This window comes from Suncus etruscus, chromosome 1, assembly GCF_024139225.1.
Source record: "Suncus etruscus isolate mSunEtr1 chromosome 1, mSunEtr1.pri.cur, whole genome shotgun sequence".
Taxonomy (NCBI): Eukaryota; Metazoa; Chordata; class Mammalia; order Eulipotyphla; family Soricidae; genus Suncus; species Suncus etruscus.
Genome location: NC_064848.1, coordinates 166728922 through 166739130, shown reverse-complemented (window position 1 = coordinate 166739130; position 10209 = coordinate 166728922). Strand labels below are relative to the sequence as shown.

At 56.0% G+C, this 10209-nt stretch overlaps 1 protein-coding gene across 2 annotated transcripts in view; it reads right to left on the bottom strand.

Moving 5' to 3' along the window:
• Nucleotides 1–395: 395 nt before the first annotated feature.
• The window catches only part of ANKRD13B (ankyrin repeat domain 13B), a 30115-nt gene continuing 20301 nt past the window's right edge, over nucleotides 396–10209 (bottom strand). Inside the window, exons 2-15 of one of the 2 annotated variants that reach the window (XM_049771644.1) lie at nucleotides 7242–7377; nucleotides 6999–7123; nucleotides 6871–6916; nucleotides 5805–5948; nucleotides 5525–5714; nucleotides 5380–5446; nucleotides 4350–4431; nucleotides 3399–3463; nucleotides 3060–3190; nucleotides 2787–2944; nucleotides 2527–2679; nucleotides 2254–2417; nucleotides 2079–2155; nucleotides 396–1689 (exon numbers count right to left, since the gene is read on the bottom strand). In XM_049771644.1, coding sequence (XP_049627601.1) covers nucleotides 1458–1689; nucleotides 2079–2155; nucleotides 2254–2417; nucleotides 2527–2679; nucleotides 2787–2944; nucleotides 3060–3190; nucleotides 3399–3463; nucleotides 4350–4431; nucleotides 5380–5446; nucleotides 5525–5714; nucleotides 5805–5948; nucleotides 6871–6916; nucleotides 6999–7123; nucleotides 7242–7377 — 1770 coding nt within the window. In that variant the 3' untranslated portion in view covers nucleotides 396–1457. Of the gene's footprint in view, nucleotides 1690–2070; nucleotides 2156–2253; nucleotides 2418–2526; nucleotides 2680–2786; nucleotides 2945–3059; nucleotides 3191–3398; nucleotides 3464–4349; nucleotides 4432–5379; nucleotides 5447–5524; nucleotides 5715–5804; nucleotides 5949–6870; nucleotides 6917–6998; nucleotides 7124–7241; nucleotides 7378–10209 lie in introns of those variants that run through there. The other variant, XM_049771653.1, reaches the window with a different exon arrangement.

Here is a 10209-nt window from a genome sequence, read left to right as displayed (position 1 = left end):
GTGGCGATGACACGGGGCTCCGCCAAGTGGCCGGGCCGGGCCGAGAACAGCGCGTCCCCTTCTCATGTGCTCGCCGGATCCAACCACCGGCCCGTGCGGGGAGCCGGATGGGAGGCAGCACCGCCGGGCAGAGGGCTTTCTTCTTTCCACCCGCAAGGGAGAGCGCGGCTTCCCCGCAGCACCCCAGCTGGACCACTAAGGCGAGAACTGGCGCGAGGACGGAGGTTCAAACCCCCGTCCCCAGCCCCCGGAGGCAAGCCAGACCCGCAAGTGCTCCTTACCAAGTGCTCGTTCCTAAGTGCCCAGGCCGCACCTTCCCTCGGGGGCGCTCAAGGCGCTCCCCACGCAGCCCGCAGGTGGGCATCCTTCCCCAGTAAAGCCAGGTAGGCCAAGCCTCAGGTTCGAAGCCTCTTTTATTTGTGCCTCAGAATCGGTCTGGTGCCCCGGCCTCGGGGGAGGGGGGTAGGGCTAGGGTTAGGTTCTTTCTCTTTGATCTCTTCTTCCTTCCCTGTCGTGTCCCTTCCGTCTCTCCTCTGGCTGAGCCAGGAGGCCTCGGACTAGAGTGTGCGGTGGGTGCCTGCCCTGGCAGGACCTGTGCTTCTCGAGGGGCGGGTGAGAGGAGCCGGGGGTTAGCACCATTGGATGAAGGGTTTACAGTCAGCCCCTTGGGGCAAGTGGGGCGCACAACCACAGAGGGCTATAGCAGCAGCTGGTGGGAAGGGGGGGAGTGCCAGGGCCTGGGCGACCCCTTTGTGCCCAGTCGCGGAGGGTCCGGTGCTTACCCCCTGGCTGCTTCGATTCCACGAAGGTGCCAGGCCTTGCCCAGGCTGGGGGGCTAGACCAGCGCGGTCGCCCCCTCCCACCCCCGTCGCAGGAACGTGCCTGGGAGGGGCGGGGGCACCAACTCTGGCCTCCCAGGCAGCAGCTGGGACCACCCTGAGACCCGGGAGGGGCGTGGGAGCTGGGGGCGCCGGGCACCCCGCTAAGTGCACTTGACGCTGAAATGCCGGGGTGGGGGAGGGCTGGGCCCTGGCCGTGCTGGTTTGTGTCTGGGACTAAGCAGCCACACAGCACCGCGGGAGCTCAGCCGCTTCCCGGGGCGAAGAGCGAGATGCAAAGGCTTCGTGGGCAGTGTCCTGGCCGGGCGAAGGAGCGGAAAGGAGCCGACCGAGGACCAGGCTCCGCCGCTCAGGACCGCCTGGCTCCACGCTGGGGCAGGTCTGAGCCCCGGCAAAAGGGATGGGGGTCAGGGTGCCGCAAAGCAGGGGGACAGGGCCGGGGCAGCTGCCTCCAGGGCCCCGGCCCCGAGAGGTACCCCCGCGCCGTGCCCGGGCCCTCGGCATCCGTTGCGCGAGGCTCCCCTCGGGCCCAGAGGCGGCGGCTCCAGTCTCCAGCGGCCGCTCGGAGGGCCAGGGCGCAACGGCCGGGGCTCCCCAGGCCCCGGGGCGAAGGGGGTGCTACTGCTCGGTCAGGGAGAGCCGCAGGATGCGCTCCAGCTCCTCCTCCTCCAGGCGCGCGCGCCGCCGACGCCGCTCCTGCTCCTGCGCCGACAGCGCCATGGCCAGCCGCAGCTGCTCGTCGTAGCTCCGGAAAACGCGCGCGCCGGGCCCCGGGCTGCGCCGTGGGCTGGGGGCGGCGGCCCGCGTCGTCGGGGAGTCGGGCCGGCGCTGCGGCGTGGCCGGCGCGCTCCTGGGGGCGGGGAACATACGTCGAGGGCTCCCAGGCGCACCTGCCCATAAGCGGGGCCGGGAGACAGCGTGGATGGAGGCCCAGGGGCGCAGCAGTCGGGGTCTGGGGGGGGGACCTCCACCCTCCCTGGCCGCCCCCAGCTCAACCAAGCTCCTCTCCTGATGCACCGGGCCCGGAGAGGCGGCCTGGAGACGTTGTGCCTCTGGACCCATCATCCGGACCCATCACTCTGCAAGCTAGTAAAGGGACGCTCGCCCGCTCACCTGCCCACTCATCTACCAGGACATGGGCTGGAGGGGCCCTGGTGAGCCCCAACCCCTCCCGCTCCTTCGGGCCCCGGTGAACAAGCACCGCGGGACAAGCGGGAGCCGGACCTGGCCCGCACTGACCTGTCCTGTCGCCGACTGTCGTAGGACATGGGATGCGTCCCCGGCTTGCTATTGGTCAGTGCCTCCCAGATGGTCACCTAGAGGTGGAATTGGGGGTCCCGTGAGTTCTGGGGCGTCGCTGCCTCCCTGTGCAGTCTGTCCCCGCCAGTTTGCTCCCTCCCACCACGGGCAGCACCTGGTCATACTCGCTGCCCGCCTCGAGCAGGCTCTGCTGGATGGCGAACTGCAGCAGGTCGTCGTCCTCCTCCCGGCTTCCGGCACCCCGCTGGCCGCCGAGCATACTGTAGCCGCGGGGCGCCTCGAACAAGGCAGGGGAGATCTCGCAGCCCCGGCAGGAGGCTGAGGGCGCCAGGAACATACCAGGAGGTCAGGATGGAGGCCAGCCCTGGCCCATCCTGTCTGTCCCCGGGGACCTCCTACACCCTGGGAGGGCCGGGAGGGCGCTCACTGGTGGAACTGGAACTGCTGACGCTGGAGGAGTCGCTGCCCGGGGAAGGGGTCTCACTGCTGGGGCTGCCCCGCACCGAGGGTACCGGCTCGTCGCAGCCGTTGAGGTTTCCGAAGGTGATGCGGGCGTTGAGGATATGGAAGATCGGGATTTCTAAGGGTCAGAGAAACCATCAGTGGCCTCCACCCACCCCTCTCATCTGAACCCCGACCTTCCTAAACCCCAATCCCCGTCCAGTCTCATTGGTGAAGGGTTCTCACCAATCTTGACTGGGAAGCCGGGAGGCAGGCGCAGGGTGATGAAGTCCCGGAGCTTGGCAAACAGGGCATTGCTGACCGCCATGAGGTCAATGATGGGGGCCACCTGCTCACACAGGGACAGGGGGTGCTCCTCACACAGCCACAGCTTGGCCTTGAACCTGTGCCCCCCCCCAGAACCCAAAGGGTGAGGAACTCTGTAGGATGCGTGGCAACCCCGCCAACCCCAGCATTGCCGCTTCCCAGCTGCCCTCCTGGCACCAGCGGGGACCTCACTTCTGGGTCTTGGTGGTCAGTTCCATGGGGCGGCCCATGTCCCGGTTGCCAAGCTCAAAGTTGGGGTTGAAGTATTCCTCTGCGGTGATGGCAGTGGGGTTGGCCTGGCTCAGAGTCTGAGTGATCAGGGTCTGTACCACATGGGAGGGGCTCAGACACCAGGACAGCCATGTGGTCTCACGAGCCCAAGCTTTCCCACTGCCACTGTATGGCAGTCGCAGTCTGTGGCAGGTGGGAAGGAAGACCACGGGGCATGCCAAGCAGGTTGCCTCCTGGGCCTCCTCCTGAACCACGTCCACACCCCTCTGCACAAGAGGTCCCCCTGACACACACACTCACCCCATTTTGGGGGCCCCCATGCTGCTCAGCAATTCCCAGGAAAGACTGCAGAGGTGTCTTACAGCCTGAAAGAGATAGGACATCTAAGAAAACAAGGCCTCAAGGACAGCACCCAAGAGCTGGGGGGTGGAGGAGGGAAGTGGCTGGTACCTGGAGCAAAACACCTATGTCTATGCCCATCACCTTCATCAGAAGGGACAGAGGTCTGGGGAGCAGAGTTTGGGGGCAGCCATTCAAAGCACAGCTGAATAAAAATAGGCCAAGGCTTAGGAGAAAATCCTGAGTCACTATCCAGGTTGATGGTACTGGAGAAAAAATAACCTGCCGTTGGTGAGCAAGTGGGTCTTTTCCTTCAACCCCTGCTCCCGCAATATTACTCCAGCCTAGGGATTTTCTATAAAGGACTTCATTTCCCCCATGAGGTAAAGTAGAAAATTTTTTTTCTTTTCTTGTTTTTTTGGGCCACATCCAGTGATGCTCAGGGGTTACTCCTGGCTCTGAACTCAGAAATTGCTCCTGGCTTTGGGGGACCATATGGAATGCTGGGGATTGAACTCATGCATGGGTCAACTGTATGCAAGGTAAACGCTCTACCACTGTGTTATCGCTCAGGTCCCTAGAAATTTCATCTTTGCACTTAAGGCAGACTAACACCCAGAGTCATGGATGATATCCAGAAGCACAGTGAGGCAGGGATAGGCCTATACTATATACCTATACTTCAAAACTAACACTACCCTCCTCCCCTAAGAGAGTACAGAAATTCCTTCCCAAGGAGCCCAAAAGATTCCCATCTTCTTAGCAGTACTCCCTATCACTTGGCATTGAACTGAAATCCATTTGCCTGGATAAATTTCCCAAGCTTCTGCTAGGATGTCAGAGACAGCATTAGCACTCATAGACACTCAGCTGGGAGCTGGAGCCTCCTCCCATCTGCCTTTTCTTCATTACCTTTGACCTTGCCCTTGTGCTGTTCTGAAAGATGTTCTGTGCGGGTCCGGGTAATGAGTTCCACATTGGATGCCCCATAGACCTAGTACAGAGGAGGACCAGGCTTAAAGTCAGACCTGGTACTGCTGCTCCCTGCCCCAACAATGTTTCTCCACTCTACCCACAACAAAGGGAGAGCTTGAGGACTCTGTTGTGCCATCTCATCATCCTGGGGCAAGTAAATCTATAAAATTATTTTCTCAACTAAGCTCTTATGAGGTGCCTTTTGTGTGAGAGGCACTGAAGTAGGCACTGGAGATCACAAGGGAACCAGCCTAAACATGATCCCTGCCCTCTTTAGGCTCAAGAGATAAAATGAATGGTCAGAATATAGTATGTGACATGGTTTGGTGGGAGAAGCATAGGACTTTGAAATAGAAAGCAGAGATATCCCTAAGGATATCTACAACCAGGAGTGTCTCCTGGAGGAGGCAACAATACAGAACTCTGAAGCATTTGTTAGTCCCCCTTTCACAACACCACATGGTCCCACAATATGGGAGTACAAGAGTGACCAACACATTCTTCAGGGTAAAAACCTGAGTCTCAGGTCAGACATCACAGGTCTGGACCTCAACTTTGCCCTCTGAACTGTGTGATCCTGTCCATTTAACCACTGCAAGCTTCCATTTCCTCTTTATAAAATGGGCCAATAATCCCAGCTTCATAGAGTTGTGACTATTACCTGGGATGCTATGAAAAGGAAGGGGCCAATAAACAACTATAACCCTAAACTGACAGAGCCTTCTTGAGAATGCTGTGAGGGTCAAACAAGTATGTGATTTACACAGCTGTACATCTGTGTGTTCCATGCAGATATGCAACACATGCAGTGACTAGGCTGAGATGTACCTGACATGTGAGCAGGGAGTAAATTTTCTATACTCTGCTGACCCCATCAGCTGCTGCCCCTGTGAATGCACTGAACAAGAGCTCAGGAACCTCCCAGACTGTGGAGGGCAAGGGTAGCATCTAGCACCTGTGGGCTTACCTTGGCTTCGTACCCATTCACCATCTCCGTCTTCTCGCTTCGCCAGCCCAGGATGCCTGTCTTATTCCTGATAGAAGCAGAGTGGCGGAGGTGAGTGGTCACCCCAATGGACGAGTTCCAGGCTGCCAAGGCCCTGCCCCCTCACCTCTCAAAGGAGATGTTCTTGGTGTCGAGCTGTGTGGTGACCACGGGCGCCGTGAGCCGGCTCAGCACCTGCTCTTCTGTGGGCTGGGCAGCAGCCAACAGCAGCTCGCGGTCCTGGCCGGCGAGGGCCAGGGTCTCAGTGTACACCACTCGGCGGTCATGGTCAATCTCCATGACCACAGCGCTTGTGTCTGCCAGTCATGGGATAGCATGAGAGTTAGGGGTGCCAGGGGGATCAGGGGACTGTCTCCCTGCCCTGCCCCACCTCCTGCCTGCCTGACCTTGGCCCCTGAAGATGAAGCTGCGGTTCCCTCGCTGCCAAGTCATATGGTCAAAGCCCAGTAGCGTGGTATCCACCCGCAGGTTCTGCCCACTCTTCCACACTTTGTAGGTGTCACTGGGGCAGATCTTGGAGACCAGGGGCACTAGGTGGAAGGAAGGCCTTCGATGTGTCTGGGCCACCCCTCAGGGCACAGGGGTTGGATTCAGTGATATAGCCAGGAAAGAGTAAGGGGACTGACAGGAGGGCGGCCCCTCTTCCTGCCCTCCACCTATGTATGTCAGAGTAGAGTCATTCACACATGAATGATGAAATCAGGGTCCTGGGTGATTTGGTCATCCAGTCCCTAGAACTAACCAACTTTTTTTGTGTTTTTTTTTTTGGGGGGGGGGTCACACCCAGCTGCACTCAGGGGTTACTCCTGACTCTACGCTCAGAAATCACTCCTGGGCCCGGAGAGATAGCACAGTGGTGTTTGCCTTGCAAGCAGCCAATCCAAGACCTAAGGTGGTTGGTTCGAATCCCGGTGTCCCATATGGTCCCCCATGCCTGCCAGGAGCTATTTCTGAGCAGACAGCCAGGAGTAACCCCTGAGCACCGCCAGGTGTGACCCAAAAACCAAAAAAAAAAAAAAAAGAAATCACTCCTGGCAGGCTCAGGGACCATATGGGATACCGGTATTCGAATCACCATCCTTCTGCATGCAAGGCAAACACCCTACCTCCATGCCATCTCTCTGATTCCAAGAACCAACCAATTATTAACTGATTCATCAATTCTCATCCAATCATACAACTATATATAATGACCAGGAGCAATGCCAGTCAGTGGGGATACAACCTGGCACGATACAATTGCCTCCCTCCCCTTTTGGAACAAATCTTCTAGAAGTGGTGACAGATAATAAACAAATGGCTACAAAGAGGCCAAGTCATGGGGAAAGACAGCATCTGTGGCAGGTGGGGGTGCCTGAGTGAGCACAAGAAAATGAGAGGCAGCCATAGGAGAGGTATGGGGATGGGGACAACCACCCCAGGCTGGGAGAGTGCCCACTTGGCCCCCCTTACCCCAGCTAGTGAATTCCCACTTCATCTCCACGTAGAAGTCCTGGGCCTGGGGGATGAAAAGGAGACCATGAAAGGCTGCCCTGGGATGGGGCCCCAAGATGGGGTGGGCATGCAGAACTGGCACTCACCTTGCGCAGCTTCTCCAGGAGTACGGGGATCCCAGCTAGCCGCTTCACTACCCGCTGGTAGTCCCGGTACCGCAGTACCAGCTGCACCAGTTCCAGGTCCCGGGTGCTCACAGCTTCCTGGAGCACTGGTGGGGAGGGGCAGTGTCACAAGGAGGGGCTCTGCCTCAGGCTCCCTTCAGCCAGCCAGAGGTGAATTAAAGATGCTAGCCCTGGCAGTGAGGCCGGGTGAGCAGGGGTGCCCACCTGTCCAGCCGCTGCGATTTTCCCTGCCCACGTCTGCGCCGTGTGCCAGGAGCACCCGAGCACACTCCAGGTGTCCCAGTGTGGTGGCGAGGTGCAGGGGGGTCCGGCCACGGGGATCTAGCTGTTCGATGTCCACCTGGAAAAGGAGGGGAAGGTTCAGCCCTGGTCAGCACGGAGGCAGCGATCTGAGCCCAGCAGCCTCTGCACAGGCGGCAACCATCTGGCTGCTGGCCTTGCCAACCCTTTCCAAAGCAGCAGAGAAGACAGACACAATAGGCTGGGTTGCAAGATGCAAAAGACTGCAGGACAAGGCATGAAGGAACAAGGGGAGACCCTTCTTTCTGGACCAGTTCATCCCCTGACTGCTGCCACCCTTCCGAGGCCCAAAGTGCTCCTGTGAGTGTACACTGATGCAGAAGGGATATGTGGAGGAGCTGTTGGCCAAGGATGGAGCCTGATTCAAGATCTATCCCAGAGCTCTAAGTTGTCCCTCAGGAAAGACCATCCATGCAGATGCTGACAGATCGCAGAGCAGTTGCAGTAACACTTGAAAGAATAAGTCCATGAAACAATTCCCAACCCATGTCCCATGCAAGTGGGGCAGCATGCATTAATATTTTAAAACTAAACCCTACTGTTACTCATGAAGAGTATGATCATATGAGATTTTTCTTGGCTGACAGAAACATGGATATTGAGCATAAAATACTTAAATCTACTCCAGAAGTCTATGGATTCTCTCATTAATACAGAGAACTGACTACAGACACAAAACTCCTCTCTGTGATACCAATTTGAAATCATTCCCTCACATTACATATGGTTCCTGAGCAACACTAGGAAGTCACATGTCCCCCCCCCCCCAAAAAAAAAAGTCCATGAGAAAAATTGCTTTCAGATGAGACTGCAAGGTGGCTTGATTGCAACCTTTGAAGGATGAGGAACAAGAAAGGTGGACACTCATGGCTAATTTCTTTTCTTTTCTTTTCTTTTTTTTGGTTTTGGGGGCCACATCTGTTTGATGCTCAGGGGTTACAGGAAATTGCCACTGGCTTGGGGGAACCATATGGGAAGCCAGGGGATCGAACCTCGGTCCTTCCTTGGCTAGCACTTGCAAGGCAGACACCTTACCTCTAGTGCCACCTCGCATGCCCCCTCATGGCTAATTTCTAACCAGAGGAACCAACCCTCTCCCCACACAGGTGTGTTTCAATCACAGGTATGAAGGAGGAACCCACCAAGCTACCACAGCAGGGATTGGGGCTAGGGCCACATCTTTAGGGCTCAGGGGTCATGCTGGACAGTGCTGGGGGGACACAAGTGATGTGGATAGAGCTGGGTTGGCATATAGCATATTGTACCTCTATACTTGCTCCTCAGCCCCACAGCTGGGACTAACTCTGCCTGCTGACAGGTGCTCACCAAGATATGAATCTGCAGGTATAAAAAGGCTAAAAACTGTTCCAGACCTGTCATTCTTTTTTTTTTGTTTGTTTGTTTGTTTTTGTTTTGGGCCACACCCGGCAGTGCTCAGGGGTGACTCCTGGCTGTCTGCTCAGAAATAGCTCCTGGCAGGCACGGGGGACCATATGGGACACCGGGATTCGAATCAACCACCTTTGGTCCTGGATCGGCTGCTTGCAAGGCAAACGCCACTGTGCTATCTCTCCGGGCCCCAGACCTGTCATTCTTAAGCCAGAGGCCAAAGGGCTCCCTGTGAGTCTCTAGGACAGTCCAAAGGAACTAGGGTAGACCAAGGGGCTGGAGGGGCACAGCACAAAACAAGGAGGCTAACAAGTAGTCAGTCATAACTAGAAGCCATAGGAAGAAAATGAGGCTGAAAATGGAAATAGGCTCAGAAACACTAGACTTAACCTAATGAAACTCTGGGTCATGGTCCCCTCTGGAATGTGGGATCACAAAGAATTTGGCAGTATTTGAAAGTTTCTGAATGTACAAGGACCAAAAATGAACTCAAATATAAGGTTCTGGCACCAGGCCCCCCAATGAGGCCGATGCAAGGGTGGGTAAGCGTTTCTTCCAGTCCGTGGCCTCAAGGAAAGAGAGGGAAGACTGAGCCACAGGCCACTCACAGGGAAGTATTGTCAGAGCAATAGGCTTCATTTATTAAAGGTAGGGACAAGGCTTTTAAGTGTAAACCTTAGACAGGAAACAGAATGTGGGTAATACAGTTTAGGCATTACAGCAACACAATGGTATGCAGAGACAACAGTCCCAAGGTACAAGGCATCATTGATTTGGATGGTATGCAAAGATAGCAGTTACAATGCCCAAGGCATCATTAAATCAGGAAGCATCTAAAGATAGCCTAGCAGTGCCCATGGCATCATTAAATCGGAAGTATGTAAAGATAGCGATTGCAATGCTTGTGGCACTATTAGCCTAGACAGGTTGTTGACCTAGATGACTTTCTCCTGCACTCATAACAGCAGGGACATAAGTCTCTAAACAAAGACTTTCTTCTATATTCAAGGCTAGCTTGCAGAAATCTCCTTATTTCACGGCCTCTCACCCCACAGTCAAATGTATGTGGGATGCAGGGTGTTTCAGGCAATGCTCATCTGTGGTGCATTTCTCTGGTAAAAAGGTTAGGCACTCCACCCCAGGCTGCACAACAGGGAACTCAGCAGAGCATGAATGTCACCAAGGAGACAAGAGCCAGACAGATGCTAGGGGGTGGGGGTGCCTGGTAGCTCAAAATTACAAGGAAGATTTGGAAAGGAATGAGCCACATTCTGCAAAAGTTCCAGAAACTGGGCCGGGGCTATGGCTCAGGGTAAAGTGCATGTCTTCCATAAATGATACTTGGGTTTGCTCCCTGGCACAGCAATAAAGAAAAAAGGCTCCAGAAATAGGTATGAAAAAAAATTTTTTTTTTGGTTTTTGGGCCACACCCGTTTGATGCTCAGGGTTCACTCCTGGCTATGTGCTCAGAAATCGCCCCTGG